Here is a 17,190-nt window from a genome sequence, read left to right as displayed (position 1 = left end):
ATATAATCACAAATATAGCAAGTATATTATTTACAGTAATTGTCACGGTTACTTACTGCTGCATTGAACACCAGCCTTCCTATCACTGCCCGAATTACAATACCAATATCCATTATCCCAATGATTAGGATTACCGCATTCTGTTATATCCGTTTCCGTTCCCGTACATTGAAGATTGTAAAGGAAGCCACGGCCATAATAACTTACTGGTTCTCTAAATACGAAAAGTGTAACGTTACAGTATAAATTACTGACCAATTCATTACTTTTCGTAATTTATTGCATATTACAATACGATTGTAATTATTACCCGACTTTGAAGTTTAAGCGTCTGCAAATGACTGCAGCCTCTTTATATCCAAAGTTACTACTGCAGAATGTTCTCCAACTCCCATCATAAAATGCTTCTACAGTACCCGTTGAATTGCTTGATCCAGTCAGGCGTATGGGTGTATATGGTCCTAAAAATATTTAGCGAGACGCTCCAAAATTATATCTTACTTTAAAACATTACAGAAAAGGTTGGCATTTTAATGAGTTAGCCGTTATATGTATTTGTGTAAACTGTACATCTTAGTTAACAATAACTCCGCGTAAGCGTATATCAGATGTGGTAGGACGAAGGTCTGTTAGATTTGAACAATCTTTATTCTGATTTGTGACTACACTTTCCCTAAATTTCTTTTAACGATTTGAGTGCGAACTCAAATTATTATAGTCCGTATGAGGTACATGTTAATCATTTTAACCCTAATTTCTAATGTTATATTTCCCTTTGACAAACGGAACTTGGTCTTCTGGGCTTAACAAAAAAATGTTTAGGTTATATAAGTAAAGCATGTATGAAATGTTTATGTATAAACTACACTTACTGCAATTTATTGAAACTGAAGTGTTTAAAGAGCTGCAATTTTGTTCTCTCGAAAACCACGGTGAGGAATTGCATTCCTGAATGTCTTCTTCGTTTCCATTGCAGTCCAAGTTTTCTATAACATAGCCTCCTTGAGTTGAGTTCCAAATTTGTTATCGGTGTAAATGAGAGCGGTCCTGAAACAATCGAATATAGTTTTCAACACATGGTTACAATTCAGAGGTTTAGTATTTATATCTACGCTTCTGATGTTTATAAATGTTGAGTGCATCGTGCGTGTTAAAACAATTCATCAAAAATTGAGTTTATACTTCGATTTTGGTTATGATGCCCAATAATGTGAAACTACTTTTGAAAAGCAAAATCTTAACACTCCTTATCAAACAATAAGCTCCATTAAGGAATTTACCCGTTTGTTGGTGCTCCAACAAAGCCGCATATTGCATCTGCGTCATCAGAACCAAAATCCTTTGCACAAAGGCTGCCATAAGTTTCTCGATATATATCACGGAAGGTAAGACGTACACGTCCAAAATATTTATTTACGCCGGATACTAATTGTACTGTGGTTCCTGCAATATTGTGTTATGTTTTGTAACACTGATATATATCAATAATTGAAACAAACAGATCATAATTCTAAATATCCAGTTCAAAAAATATTATCGGAATGTTCCGTATCATATCCTGATCAAATAACTTACTGCATTCAATTTCTAGGGGGTAGTTATATCCACAAGATCCGACTGTCCATTCGTCCGACTTACATTCTGTAAGTTCATCTTCATAGCCCGTGCAACGAAGATTTGTAATGGTATAATTGTCATAAGTCTTATTGGAGTATGTGTGAGCATTCTTTACGGTGCCATACCTTAAAAAGACGTAAAACAAAAGATTCCATTCTCTGAAGTGTTTTCTATTGCAAATATGAATATATTGCATAAACCATCTTTATTTTCATTATTGGATCATAAGTTATGTAAACTGTCGCATAGAGTATGCTTTATAATAATCGAACGATAAAACAGGTCGCTCAAGCAATGTGTTGGACCCAAGCGAATTACTACGTTAAGCTTTATAAACAAACAAAATGAACCACAAATCTTACGTGTATATATAGCCTGCAGAACGACATATGACGCTAGCAACATTGGATGACGCACTTATTCTACATACTGGTCCCCAATGACCACCGTAGAATACCTCTACCCGCCCTTTAGTTGGAGAAGGCCCGTCAACAATACGCACCAACGCTCCTGTATACATATCACCCAAGGATTTGATTCTATTTACAGGATATTAATATAGGTATCATAGTTGTGAGATAATATTAATACACCATGAAGTAAATTTATATATAAGGACCAAACAGAACTTTTTAAGACATGTTTAGATGAAACCTTAGCCAACTTGACTGATGCATCAGCATACATTTTATGAGATTTAAATGCTCAGTAAAGTTTACGATAGAACATAATCATTTGCTATTACTTTTTATGTTAAAACGTAAAGGTGTTACACAAATGAAAATATTTCCAGGTCCGTAATGTTCGATACAACCAAAGCAATGAAGTATGGTCTCGCAGTGAGTGATTATATTTTAGAAAGCTATATTGCGATTTTGTAACCAGGGAGTATCTTTAAGTATATATTTATTCAATTTATTTCATGTTGCAGTAGTAGTAACAGTGATAGTAGTAGTAGTAGTAGTAGTAGTAGTAGTAGTAGTAGTAGTAGTAGTAGTAGTAGTAGTAGTAGTAGTAGTAGTAGCAGCAGCAGCAGCAGCAGTAGTAGTAGTAGTAGTAGTAGTAGTAGTAGTAGTAGTATTTTGTATATGACATACTGCAGTCAACTTGTATAATCTTCCGAGAGGTACATGTGTCGACCGATTCGCTGTAATCAGCACATTGAGATATGTCAACTTCATCTCCATTGCACTTCCAGTTGCCAAGGATTGATGACTCTTTGCTTTCTTTAGTGGAAAATGTTGCGTTTCTACCAAAATAATATTTGTTACAAAAATATATGAATTCGGAAAAAAATAAAAGTGCATTGCATGATCAATTTATAACTATGAACAGAACAACCAACTCATTAATACAAACGAAATAAAAGCTGGATAATGAATAGTTTTATAAATAGCATTGATGTATAAATTTATAATTTAGAACAAAGATAAACAAATTAGGAACAACAATACAATGATCAGTAATCAAACTTCTAGTTTAAAAACAGAACTCTTTGTATTATTGCCTATTGCATAACATGCCTTCAGGGTAACTAACGAATACGTGGCGACGACACAAGACACACAGATTACAAACCTAGCATGATAATGACCAGACATGCGGCATATCACAATTGCATCATTTTCTTCGAATCCATCCGAGCATACTCGATACCATGTGTTGTTAATTTTGGTTTGCAGTGTTCCCTGGATATGGTTAATACCATCAACTAATCGAATCGGCGTCTCTGGCATTGAAAACAATCCGGACATAGATTAATGAATTATTTTACAGGCATTCGTAACAATCATGTGTTCTGTGGACATCATAAACGATTAAGTGAATAAGTTGGTAATTATGTTTATGTTTGTTTGTATCCACAAAGTTCGGCCCGGTTCGCCATTGTCGTTTCTCATTAGAAATTAAAACGTATTGATAGATTCCATGTTTAAGTATGACATGTTATATAACTTACGGCAATTAATTCCGTAGTTTGTATATCGGTACGTTGCGTCCTCTGTGGTGCTATTAACACATTCAACAATGTCGCTTTCATTTCCTTCACATTTAAGCTGATAAATTCGATCCAGCTGCCTGCGATTAGTTTGATCCCGCAAATTGGAATTGGTTGTTGGAACGAATATATTTCTTTCACTTGCAATAATAAAGAAAGCAACATATTATCTTCTTTAAAACTTAATATGTGTACAAACTTCTTCCCAATTACTATGAATTAGAATCAGATCTTTTTAACATAAAAAAAACATATGAGAATTAAGAGTTCGTTGAAATTGTTTTATCTTTAATACGGGTCGCCGATATGACTTCAATTTATCTAATTTGAAAAAATGTTCTTACCTTGTAAAACTCATGTTCAACATCTTGCACACAGCCATTATGGTTCTTGGCGCATCTACGCTGTAGACGTAGTCTTGTGATCGGCCAATATCTACCATAATGTGCCCCATGTAACTTGTTCGGCCGTTCCTTATCTCCACATACGTGGCTAGAATCAAATAATTAAATCCATCAACATATTACCAATAATTAACTGATTGGTTGTTACACAAAATGGCTTGTAATTTTCTTTTAGAATGACTGCTTCCGTCATATTCGATACATAAGAAATTAAGTCATGAACTTGGACATCGACATTCATTGGCCCATAACTAAATACAGACACAAAATAGCAATGTAGATAAACATACGCTCTATTTGATCACATCAAATGCTGTTTTAAACATAAACCCATTTTTCAACACATAGCGTTATTTCGAGCTTCAACATGGACTTATTCCCGTAGATTTACTTTTTTAAAAGTCAAATTATCTTCACAAAAATTAAATCGCTATTAAAATGAATAATATATAGTATGCATATGTTTCTTAACTCATAAACAATTCTTAATGATAAAATAGGAATCTTGAAATCAGAAAGAGTTTTCATATCAATAACAAGAGATGTCACAGAGACAGCGCGCTCGACTATTCCGCCGCTTTTTGGTGTATGGATTGAAAAGTTTTGGTGGAACATGCATGGATAACTGTTAGATTATATTTCAATGCAATACATGATGTGCTGAGATATTTACATAAATTGAACTGGAAAATATTTGAGGTGGTACGAAAACTTTAATGTAAACTCTAAGTCGAAAAAGGGGCATAATTTTGTCAAAATGCTCGATACAGTGACATCCTCCTGTGTACAGGATGAGGCATTTTGGTAAACAAGCGTTTTAAAGCCAGATGTCAATGGACTTGGAAAATATTTGAGGTGATACGCAAACTTTAACGTAAATTCTAAGGCGGAAAAGGGGCATAATTCGGTCATAATGCTTCATAGAGTTACCTCCTGCTGTGTACAGGTTGGGGGCATGATGGTGAACAAGCGTGCAAAGTTTCAAAGCCAGATGTCAATTGACTTGGAAAATATTTGAGGTGGTACACAAACTTTAACGTAAATTCTAAGTATAAGAGGGGCATAATTTTGTTAAAATGCTTGATCGAGTTCCCTCCTGTGTACAGGTTGGAGGCATGATGGTGAATAGGTGTGCAACGTTTCAAAGCCATATGTCAATGGACTTTGAAAATATTTGAGGTGGTACGCAAACTTTAACATAAGTGGTTACGCCGACGCCGACGCTCAGGTGACTAGGATAGCTCTCCTTATTCTTCGAATAGTCGAGCTAAAAATGTGTATTGATACTAACGGCACGAGATAGCAAGCACTTTCGAGCAGGTCGAGTTGCTCACGGTGCAAGAAGTTACATCGTTTTCCCTTCCATTACAATTCACGGATATCGTTGTTTGGTCTTTATCTAACGACGTGTTCCAAACTTTAGCAGACCTTAAAAAGTCAAAAATAGAAGTGAACTCTTAATGTTAGAAACATACTTTATAAATAATCCTTAGTGGCTGTTTACTTAAACGTACTAGGAACATAATGAAATAGTATACCTGCTACTAAATCCCATCATAAAACACAGTACGTGTGCGTTGTTGATATTAATAGGTTGATTCTCGCTGTGGCAAATTCTGTTCCATGCACCATTCTTGTGTACTTCGACGGTACCGGTATAGCTGTTAATTCGTTCGACGAGTTGTACTGGAGAATCTAAAAGTATTCATTTTTCACTTTTATATGCTCAAAATAAGCATTTAATCACCGTAATTTATATATCTTTTAAATTTGACATTGAAAATGAAACGATAGGCTCCTTTTGAAAAAATAAATAGTGTAATCTAAAATTTAAAAAATACGTAATAGACGGGAAAACTGCTACGCTAATACATTTATAAATGCAATCTTTAATAGAATTTCAGTATGCATAACCATAGCTTTTTTTTAAATATTTTTTAATTTCCATACTGCATCTGACAAAGGCATATTTTCCACTAGCACAGGAACTCTCCGACTTCAATTCCGCTGACTTGCACAATTGGTAATCTTTTTCACCGCCGTCGCAAGTCATGCTTTTGACATAAACAGGAGTTGAAAAGGATGGCTTGAAAATATCTATACCCGAGATCACGTGTTTCCTGTATCCGGAGAAGAAATCAATGTGATACAAAATAAACGATTCGTAGAAACCTCAAATTATTTTAACGGCTTTACACTAGACAACTTCCTTTGTGTATAATACCTCCATATAAAGTATCACAATCTGATGTAATCATATACTTACACTTATTCGAAAACAGCTTCAGAAATAAGCTAAGCTATACCAAATATATTTAAATATTTTGCATAAAACGGACATCGTTTGTTCGCAAACTCTCCGTTAAAAAGAGGACATAATCCCGTCAAATAAAGGTAGTTCGTTACCAACGTCAAATTTTAACTGTATTCCACGGTGTTAAGCAAATGCATCACCATTGATTTTAATCCGCCACCCCTCATACGAGTTTCTTGTCCAGAAACCGTAAATGTGGCAATTTCTATGTTGACAAGGGACATAACTTCGTCAAACTTGGTATTTGTAACCCAAATCGAATTGACCTGGGCCCAATTTCTCGAAACTTCTTAAGTCCCTTATAACAGGATTAAGCTAAGCTCGCTAAATTTGTTCTTCAAATATTTGCGTAATATTTACTTCTTTAAGCACTTTTATACTTTAGATAGGAATTAAATGTATGATTATCACAATAAACCATTTTCATTTCATAAAAGTTCCATTTAAGTATGTATTTTAGCTAGTTGAAATAAGCTACTTAAGCCTGTTAAGCTTAAGAAGTTTCGAGAAATCGGGGCCTGTATTTCAGGACGTTGATTTAAATCCGCCAATCCTTTTATGCGTTATTGTGAAGGCACCCTTTTTGGCAAATTCAAAATTGAAAACGGGCGATGACTAAGCCAAACTTCCTTTTTGTCAGACAAGATTGACTAGACCTGCATTTTAACATTTGTGATCAAAATATCTTTAATTACGTCAAATCTGTCACGAGTTATTGGCAGGGACCCGTATACTTGGGTAAATTCAAAGATGGTATTGGCTTTGACGCAAAGAAAGAACATATAATGTCTGGTAACTTACAATGCATATGAGAAAGAAAGCATGTTGCACATGACAACTTCGTTTTCAGGTGTAAGATCTTCAGCACAAAGGTAACCGTCTGTTCCATTGTTTCTTAGTTTAACATATCCCATGTATGATGTGAGACCACCTTTCAGCTCAATTGGAGATACTGCAGTGAAAAATTCAAAATTATTTTTCGCACATATAGTCTGTGCCTGTATATCAGCCTGTGCTGATATCAATATACATAAAGTTGCTACATTAAAGATTCCTGTTATAAGATAATATGTTGTACGCAAATGCAGTGATGCATTTAATTTCCTAACTTGACTGAAAACAATAATTGTTCTAGTGGCTAAGATTAATTAACCAACGATTACTTCCATAAAAGTATGCAATTTCATTAATATAAAAGTAACACTCAATTTCAAAACACACCGTCTTAGTTATGCTCTTTAAAGTCACACATTAAATAATCGCATTTCAGAAATGTACGCTACTAATGCACGTGTAATCTGTACATTATAAAAAAAATAAAAGGATATAAGCGTATCTTGCCGTTATTCACATATGCAAATGGCTGCAATAATGAAACTTGTAGGAAACCAGTAGAAAGAAAAATACCCCCCTTCTTAAAAACTGTTATGAGTTTTAGGGTTATATTATTTTCAGCGTTTTTTTTTCAGTCTGACGTTCATTACAACTCAACTGCTACCGACTACAGTACAATAATACTGGAAATAACGGGAAAATAAATTCCACATCACTCTGAGCATTTGTGTAAAACAGCATGCTACTTAGACATTATGTAAAGAATTTGGTCACGTATAAATTCTAACTGAACTCTTGATAATCTTTCACTGAACTCAACAAAGATCCTCTGTATATATTCATCAAGCGGTTTATTTTTACATAAGCCGCATCGTGCGCTTTTGAGTCTTCATTCATGTATTTGTTTTTGTTTTTATATTAGGTATTAGAATTAAATGACACCTCAGGAAGTCAAACTGAAAAGCTCATGATGACATTACTGATATTGCGTAAGATACGTGTTTCCTTACAAACTGTATGGAACATAAATAAAAAAAATGATGCTTCATTTTTGTATTTTTAATCCATTTGGCCGTTTTAATCACAAACTATGAATGCAATCAAAAAAAGTCGGGATGAAATCCGTGGTTGCTTTGCAAACATTTAGTAAACTAATGTCGAGAAAATGATGCAGCGATGACAATTCTTAAAAAGCGAGAAGTTTAGAAGAGTTGAAACATTTAAACAAATATGTCAATTTTTGCATTTTTTTATAAACGGTATTGTAATATTTATAATCGACGGTCCAAAATGGCGCGATGCGGCTCAGATATATTAAACTGCCGCCGTGACGAAATTTAAAAAAAGACTGATTCATAAACCAGAGGTGATGTAGGTTCGGTTATATGATCGATTGTGTTGGTATTGTCTTTTAAGCCTGTGTACTTTTTCTTTTAAATACATGATTCTGTAGACCGTCATTTTCATGTGTTTTTAATGATTTTAACGTAGATGTCAAACACCAGCTGAAACAGTTGTCTAATACAGCAGATCACATGTGTATTCATTTAACATCGAGAGCAGTACCAATTTGAAAGGTGATAATGATGACGTCAACAATGATATTCACTTTAATTCAAAATTCTAAGCAATCGATCAAATCTATGTCATACTATAAATGATTGAAGACAGGTTTAATTGTGATCACCTCAAAAATGTTTAATGATGATGACTAAGATATGCCTATGGTAGAAGTTTGTAAGCAAGTAACTGTTTAGTCCTTAAAGACAGCATTTACTAAAGCTGACCGAGTCTTTGCTATATCATTGGGATTTGGCATTTTACGATATATATAAAAACAGTGTTTAAATAAAAGAAATAGAGAAACGTCTAAGATCTTATTGAGTAAGAAAGCTTTTTACATCCATTAAAGAATATCATTTTAGAAATTAAGGTTGTAGTACTGGCTACCACAAACCAGTACCTTGATATCGTTCGTGTATTTTCGAACGCGAGGCTGTTGAACTTACTTGGAAGGAGGTGTAGTCATTGTCATATTGACTGAATCTTACTAAAGGGTAAATGACTTTAAAACAGATATATACAGTAAAATATAAATGCAGAAGTATTATATTACTTACAGCAGTTTACTACAGCCGAATACCATCCGCTATATATGTGATTGCCCCAGTCAGAAGATGGACAAAGTGAAATGGCTGTCTCGTTGCCGTTACATTACGTTAGATTGTACAGTAGATAGGACGTTGTTGAATAGTAATAAGACTTCGTTGAAAACGATGCTTCACTGTAGTGATATTTTGGATCATGGGTGCAGGAATAGATCAATTGATTTACTTTTTTCACCCTTTTCAACGACATTGGCAATGGACAATCTAACACGGCATTACAAAGGGTATATGCAATCATTTATATGCATACGTACTAGAGGCAAATGGCGTTTAATAAAATATTCAGCCAGTTCGTACGCCTAAAATGCAAACTATTGAACGTATACGAATATGTTTAAAGTATGAGTTTCACTTTGTACGGATAATGTAAATACGTATTGAAAGGTTACCTGGAAAAATTATATCGGAGAAGTGAGCATATAAGGTCGACATTTGTTTTGCTGGAAAACGAACGGATTTTACTCCAGGTGTTCTGGAAATGTATCTGGACTTCACCGTCATAATCAGTTTTGCCGCCAACAAGACGGATAGGTGAATCTGAAAACATTATATTCATTAGCCCTAAAGTAAATTTATACACTTCTTTATAATACGAAGGGATCAAATAGGTATAAGCCGGAGCTCATGTTATTTTGTAATTGTTATTGAACGGAAATTGAAAGAAATTGTTGCCAACATAAATTCTGCAAACGGGTCGTCTTAAACGATTTGAAGGACAGACACAATATAACAACACATATATATCTTACATAAAACTCCACATTGCACCGTAGCCACTTCCATGCCGTTGCACTTAGTTTCGTGCCAAGGTGATGTTGTACAAGCTGACAAATCCCACTCTCCTCCCATGCAAGAAGTGTTATTGATAATGGTGGACAAATTTCCCTTCCCAAACGATGAGTCAGTCAAAACTGATGCGTTCCTGAAATAGTTTGTAATAGTGATTTTCTCTACGTATAAACTGTTTTCCTTATAATATGTTAATGCTAAGTACGTTTTTTCTTAGGTTTTCTTAGGATGTTTTTAGTTTCTAACGATGACTGCATCATATCTTTGAAAAGTGTTTGCATTAGGTACTCTGAATTGTTTTCCTCCGTCTGCAGATAGAGTTGGGATCTCTAATTATAGAAGTACTTGGGGTTTACCTTTACGTTTATTATTATTTGTTTTATTGATAAGTTTCCTCAAGTTAATGCATACTTTGATAAGATTTACCTTTTGAGTTTTATCTTTATTAAGGATTGTTGGGATAAGAGTGAGGTTTGTGCACATAAACTGGTTTAAACCCCCAGTAAATTTACATTTTACTGACCGTTCCAAGGCGGTACCTAACGATTCTTGATAAACATACCAATTATTTATATATATAGTATGTATGCACTGTGCTGTTTGTAGAGTTTTGTGCTTTTCTGTGTTTCTTGTTTGTGATTTTGTGTTCTATGTCTTTGGCGTTTGTATGCACTGTGCTGTTTGTAGAGTTTTGTGCTTTTCTGTGTTTCTTGTTTGTGATTTATTTTATGTTCTATGTCTTTGGCGTTTGCCCGGTGCCACTAAGCCGGGTTGATGTTTAAACTTTTTGCTACTGAGCTTGTTTCTGTAGCTTTTTGCATAAATATCCAATTGTTTTATTTACCATTCGGTCATGTAAATATGAGAAACTAAGATCAATAATAACAGAGTATACTAATATAATTACATTTACGAGTGTATAAAAAGCATTTAAGGTATGTTTTCTAATTACGTATGCACAAAACTATTTTGTCACCATAAACGTATTCCGGCTTTCCGGCACACAACATCGGCAGCATCATTGTCGAAATCATCCGCACATATAGTTCCCCATTCCCCCTGGTGAAGAACTTCAACACGTCCGGATCGTTCACTTGTCCCGTTCACCAAACGAACAGTACTGTCTGTTGAATATGAAACTCTACTTATATTACTTTTTGCACGTTTAGATAATAAATATTTAAATTATATTTCGATCCTTACAATAACTAAAATATTTATTTAAATTAGCGTTTCATTTAATTTCATTCTTATAATAAGAAAATAGAAAAACTTATTTTGTTCAATTTAAGTAAATTACCGTAAGTACATTTCAATAAAATCAGCCGAGTGCTTTTAAGTAAAATATTAAAAAGTAAGAATAAGAAAAAAAGATTGTACTGCAAGAGATTTGAACATGAGCGCAAGATATGTTTTGCCCCCAAATACTGGAATTGCAGTCAGAGAAGACTGTCTCATTTTCATAACATCTAAGGTTAGAAATAACTGGTGTTGTCTTGAATGGGATCGGTGACAATACGTATCCACTAAAAAAGAAATAATGTAATAAATCAAAGTGATATTTCAAATACCAATTTATTTGTATCGAAAGTTTAGAAATATTCACCCAATTCTAACGCTTGCTCCTATATACATAAATGGTGCAGTCTACCATAAAGATAAAAAGTACAATATTGTCTTACATACGAAGTGATCAACATGATAAGGACATACAACCCACCTTTGATTAAAACCGATTTTATTGCATATCATGTTTGCCTCAAACGTTGTAAAATTTGTATTCGTGTATATTCCAAGCCATGTGCCATTGTACAGAGCCTCTACTCGTCCAGACTTGATAGAATTGCCATCGGTCAAGCGATACGTAGTGTTTCTTCCTGAGAAATAATGAATAAATATTAATCTGTTATCGCTATGTAATCTTATCTTTTTTTCTCGGTTGTTGCGATATAAAAGTCGTAATTATGCCAAATAAATGGCATTGTTGCTGTTATTGCTGTTAGTAGAGTATAAAATTGTACTTGGCACGGATATTTAAACGACCTTTTGCAATGCTTCTGCCTTAAGAAGTATTCCGTTTACTTATCAAGACCAGAAGCGGCAGATAATGACAATATGATATACTGGGTTCATCATTAAGAATGCGCATTTTCTCATCATTAAACTGTGACAATTAGAAACAAGTCTTAATGAATTTCAGTTTTAAAGCTGTCAGTTTTTAGCATCAAATCAAATATATTATTCATAAAAACAACATCGAAATGACCGTCAGACCATATCACTGCAAGAAAACCGATATTGTATTAATGTAATAAAAATATGACGTCATATTTCTCACTTACATTATATTTACGTTAAAACCTGTCCCTTGTTGGAGCGGTTCAGTTATGGTGTTGTTCATTACGAAATAAGTAACATTTTGACAATGTTGAAAGCAAATTAAGAATGGCTTGAATTATTTAAATTTAACTTTGCTGAAACACTTTTAAAAGTGTTCCAACTATTTTAATATGTGTGAAATACCTTAATAATAATAGAATATTTGTCAGTGGTACTTATTTACATATGACGTTATAAGAGATTAAGTTCGTTGTATTTTTTTCTAGTTAAACGAATGTGCAATTTATAATACAATTAGGCATACCACAGTTGATTCCGACGTAATAAGAGTTAGGGCAACTTCCTGAATACCACTTTCGGCTATTGGGAATGCACTCTGTAATGTCTGTTTCATTTCCATGGCAACCGAGACTACCAATGCATCTTCCGGGATTAACGAATGAATACCGACCATAAGCTTGACGAAATGATGGGTTTCTATCAAACAAAACATAAACATTAAAATAGATTTCAATCAGTACTTCGATAATTTAAAAGTTGTCTGAACAATTTGATTATTGTGATTTTTTCGTCAAGAAGCATAATGACGACTCCCAAATGAATGAAATGACTAGATTGAAGCATAGTTTATTTGCAAACCCTAACAAACAAACAGCCAAATAAAAACTTGCTCAGTAGGGAATCCAAGACTTGTGCAGAGAACCATAGCATCCTCTGTACTGAAGTTGTTTTTGCTGATACCATTCCATTTGCCATCCAGGTACACTTCAACATAGCCAGACATGAAAGTTGGGCCTCCTTTTACACGGACTGGAGATCTTGAAACTGTAATAAATGAATGTTTAAACAAACTTTCATGCTTTGTGAGGATTGAGATTCTTTAAGAAAAATCATTTAATTTTCAACAGTTTGCTGGTCGATTTGTGGAACAGATATTGACAGTAAACAAGTCGATCTACACAACATCACAAGATGAAATTACAAGCTGCATATAATTTTGAGATTTGACATACAGCAATTAATTCCAACATCAGATATGCAGGAATCGGTAACCTCGGTATATTTGCAGTTTGCGATGTCGGTTTCATTTCCAACGCATTGATAACCAGATTGCTTTCGTGCTCCAAACCCATATCGTCCATCGGTGTAAACTGAGATATTTCTGTTTGAAAAAATCCTAAGCCCGTTAAAAGTATACATACTATGCGTTTCGTTATAAATGAAAAATATACTTGAAACTACAATACGAGGCGGAGTACCTATATGTAAATATATGTATTACTCAATGTTGAGTGATTTATTTGTTACGGACTGTGCCATTCTTTATTATTTATAATTGATGGACATTTTTAACGTTACAAAAAAGTTGTGTTCATGATTTCATCCCCTGAAACCTATTTTAAGCTCAAGTTACCCTCGTTCAAATCCAAGAGAGTTGCAAACCACTAAAGCTGTACGATTATCAACAAATTTGGAGCACAACGATTCCCAACTAGTACCATTTAGGATTTCAAGACGACCTACAAAATCAGCAGGACCACCCTGAAGACGTAGTTCCGAGACTGAAAAGGGAAACGTATATGCCACCCATCATCATAATGTTTGGCGATGAATATATGTTTTACAACGAATACCTCAACTGTAGTTTGTTTGGTTTTAGTGGTACCTTGATGGTAAAATTTCAATATAAATCTAAAAGGAACACATCAAATGTAGTGATTGTTTAACTTTTCTAGAAATTAACTCTGTTTTTCTCTGTTCAACGAGAATTTGATAATCGTACAAACATGAATGACTAAAAGATCTCCCATTTATATTATTCTAGAGTAATGTAATAAACACTTGACACGGCAAGCCTTGTTATCGGCTTACGCGCGTGCCCTCGGGTTGGATTTTTCTATCCGTACTGGAAACACATGATAGATATTTATATCATTCAACTACACTATAAACTACATTACCCATATACAAATACTTGTGTGTATATGCGTATTTAAATCGGTTTTACTGACCTAATTTATCCTGCGGATTTTTAGGAACGAAGACTTACAACATTCTACAGCAGCATCCTCGTTGTGATTGCAGTTCGTTTGTGAGAGCCAATCGCTTGATTTGCATTCTGAAATATCTTCTTCACCTCCATTGCAACGCAGCTCGTCCACTATGATATCGCCTTGACCTTCGCCGTAAAAGGCACCAATATGCGCTTTGGCGTTTCTGCATAAAGCGTTATATTCATTATACAAGTATTTGTAATTATTTCAGTACAAAGCCTATATATTAGTTTAGATTTCTTTAATTTTGAATCGTCCTATTTAACCCATAATATATTATATCGATAAAACGCATAAACTGCTAAAATACCTTAAAATGTGTGTACCGTATTATGACAATGTCATGTGGTTAATGTTAGGCATAAACAATAACCGAAGAAAACAATAGATACAAGTACATACTTCTCGCTAAATCCAAGCATGTTGCATATCACTTTGGCCTCATTGTTGTCAAAATTGTCGTCACAGATCGTTCCCCAATGTCCTCTGTATTTGAGTTCTACCCTGCCCGACTGTGGACCGGTGCCGTTGACAAGGCGTATAGGCGTTTCTTGAAATAAATATTTTACAATATTGTAGTTTACAAATACTCATAGAAATAAAAATTGCCATTTAATTAATAAACAATAAGAGTTTCTATGTTTATTTGACGTTAATGTCATTAAACTCACTAATTGTATTAAGTTTATGAAACTATTCAATTTAACTGCACCATGGCGACTAAGTTTGTTAGCACGATTCCATGCTCTAGAATGTTCTTGTTTAAAACGGGAACTCCAATACGAAACAAAGTTTTGTCACTTAAAGTGCGAGAACTTCTCAATGCTTATAGTTTACAAAGAAAATCTTACTGCAATTGATGCCAGCTGAGATTCTGGACGAACAATTACTTTCGACGATAGTACACATGCTCAAGTCTTGCTCATCGCCTTTGCACTCGTACGATGTTGTCGAAAACATGTACAATGTTGTCGAAAACATGGACTGTGATGAACTCGAAGTATACAACTCTGCACCACTAAAGAATATCAAAATCCACTTAGAAAATACAAAAAATGAAATTCATCAATCAAACGTTTATTTCAAAAACTAATACCATGTCTTTGTTTACCATTCATACTAATCTAAACAAGTATCGATTGCCTAATGAGCATTAAGGGCAAAGTCTAGTTTGTTAAGATAGATAACATCTTTTCTGCCTACTCCCACCTAGCACTGAAGCCAAGCATTGCGCAGACAACTTTGGCCTCAGCTATTCCAAAGTTGTTGTTACAAAGTGAGTTCCATCCTCCACCTTTTTGTAATTCTACTCGACCTCTGTGTGCATTTCCACCAGAAAGGCGCGTGGGTGTTTCTACAATGCATAATATTTTATCGATTATTATCATTCAATTTATAGATATCATGACAACTTTCAATTCAGAATTTGTTGTAAAATTCTACAAACATCTTTTAAACTGATGCCAACGCACGTTCTATATTGTAATTTGTCCAACGCGCATACATTAACTCGAATATCATGTTATTTTGAGTGAGTGATCACTCTGCACATACACGTTTGTTGAATGAACAGGAACAAAACGATGTATTAAACAGTTCTTGTGTTTTATACAATTGTCACATCGTTGTGCCGTTCCGCTGATGGCGACAACAACAAAAGATGAAACCAAAGCGTTTACGATATTTCGCAAAAACAGTTCATACGACCTATATTCTGATAAAATCAACTGTAAAGAAATATCCGTTTACAGAACTTACGACAATCAACTGCTATGTCTTCTCCGTGGTTGCAGTTACTATTTCCCCATCCGCTGTGTTGGCAGTCGGCAATGTCGGTTTCATTTCCAGCGCACTTGATGTCATCAAGCCAAATCGTTCCCGTCCCAGAGCCGTACACCGATGGCAGAATAAACAGCGCATGACTTCAATAATCAAGTTAAGTGTAACATAAATTAGGAAAACAAACACACATTAAAGTGATGATAAAAATAATATATCCATATGTATTATACAACAGCATTTGAAATATCTGTAACAATGAAACAATGAGTTAGCGTGTTGGAAATCGATCTGCACACGACTATCACGTTCCAGAATCATTTTTAGTTAAACGTCCATACACTAAAACTTAGTTTGACATGTGCAATAAGTTCTCCCTAAAGTATTACATTCAATTGAATGTTTTCGAATTAAGTGTAATCCATGTTTTGATAATCAAATGTAACCATGAAAGAGCATTAATCTTAAATATGTCGTAAGATAGTGACTTTAGAGAATACATATTAACATTAATACCTGACGTCAGAAAACCCCATCATTCTGCAGACGACCTCGGCGCTTGCGTTGTTGAATCCATCATTACAGACCGTTCCCCAATCACCATCGTGTTTGACCTCTAGGCGACCGCTGAAAGGTGTCCGTCCGCCGAATAAACGAACATCCGTCGTTACTTCTACAAGGGGTCATGTATTACATAAACAAAATAAACGGAAGTTATGTTTAGATGTATTTGTTTGATGTATGGTTTCCGACGTATGCATATGTTTTTATTCATATATCAGTGATGTCACGATCCGAAATAAGATGTAATCGACACACAATTTATTTAATATTCGTAACGTTTATAATAGGAACTATTGTATGCAATATTTCATAACATAGTATAAGAAGTTAA

At 34.4% G+C, this 17,190-nt stretch overlaps 1 protein-coding gene across 1 annotated transcript in view; it reads right to left on the bottom strand.

The window, feature by feature from the left end:
• The window catches only part of LOC128205540 (uncharacterized), a 39,132-nt gene that overhangs the window by 21,394 nt on the left and 548 nt on the right, over positions 1–17,190 (bottom strand). Inside the window, 31 exon segments of the mRNA XM_052907277.1 lie at positions 57–214; positions 311–461; positions 873–1,002; positions 1,005–1,047; positions 1,281–1,443; positions 1,576–1,742; positions 1,980–2,127; positions 2,715–2,866; positions 3,196–3,346; positions 3,575–3,693; positions 3,958–4,105; positions 5,309–5,445; positions 5,556–5,712; positions 5,968–6,137; positions 7,133–7,283; positions 9,286–9,449; positions 9,723–9,870; positions 10,083–10,255; positions 11,099–11,246; positions 11,551–11,648; positions 11,843–11,999; positions 12,767–12,939; positions 13,134–13,287; positions 13,476–13,624; positions 13,877–14,024; positions 14,513–14,679; positions 14,919–15,066; positions 15,368–15,534; positions 15,726–15,870; positions 16,275–16,438; positions 16,812–16,968. Coding sequence (XP_052763237.1) covers positions 57–214; positions 311–461; positions 873–1,002; positions 1,005–1,047; positions 1,281–1,443; positions 1,576–1,742; positions 1,980–2,127; positions 2,715–2,866; positions 3,196–3,346; positions 3,575–3,693; positions 3,958–4,105; positions 5,309–5,445; positions 5,556–5,712; positions 5,968–6,137; positions 7,133–7,283; positions 9,286–9,449; positions 9,723–9,870; positions 10,083–10,255; positions 11,099–11,246; positions 11,551–11,648; positions 11,843–11,999; positions 12,767–12,939; positions 13,134–13,287; positions 13,476–13,624; positions 13,877–14,024; positions 14,513–14,679; positions 14,919–15,066; positions 15,368–15,534; positions 15,726–15,870; positions 16,275–16,438; positions 16,812–16,968 — 4,605 coding nt within the window.

This window comes from Mya arenaria, chromosome 2 (assembly GCF_026914265.1).
Source record: "Mya arenaria isolate MELC-2E11 chromosome 2, ASM2691426v1".
NCBI lineage: Eukaryota > Metazoa > Mollusca > Bivalvia > Myida > Myidae > Mya > Mya arenaria.
The sequence above is the reverse complement of the archived record's forward strand: the minus strand, read 5'-3'. Positions and strand labels throughout refer to the sequence as shown.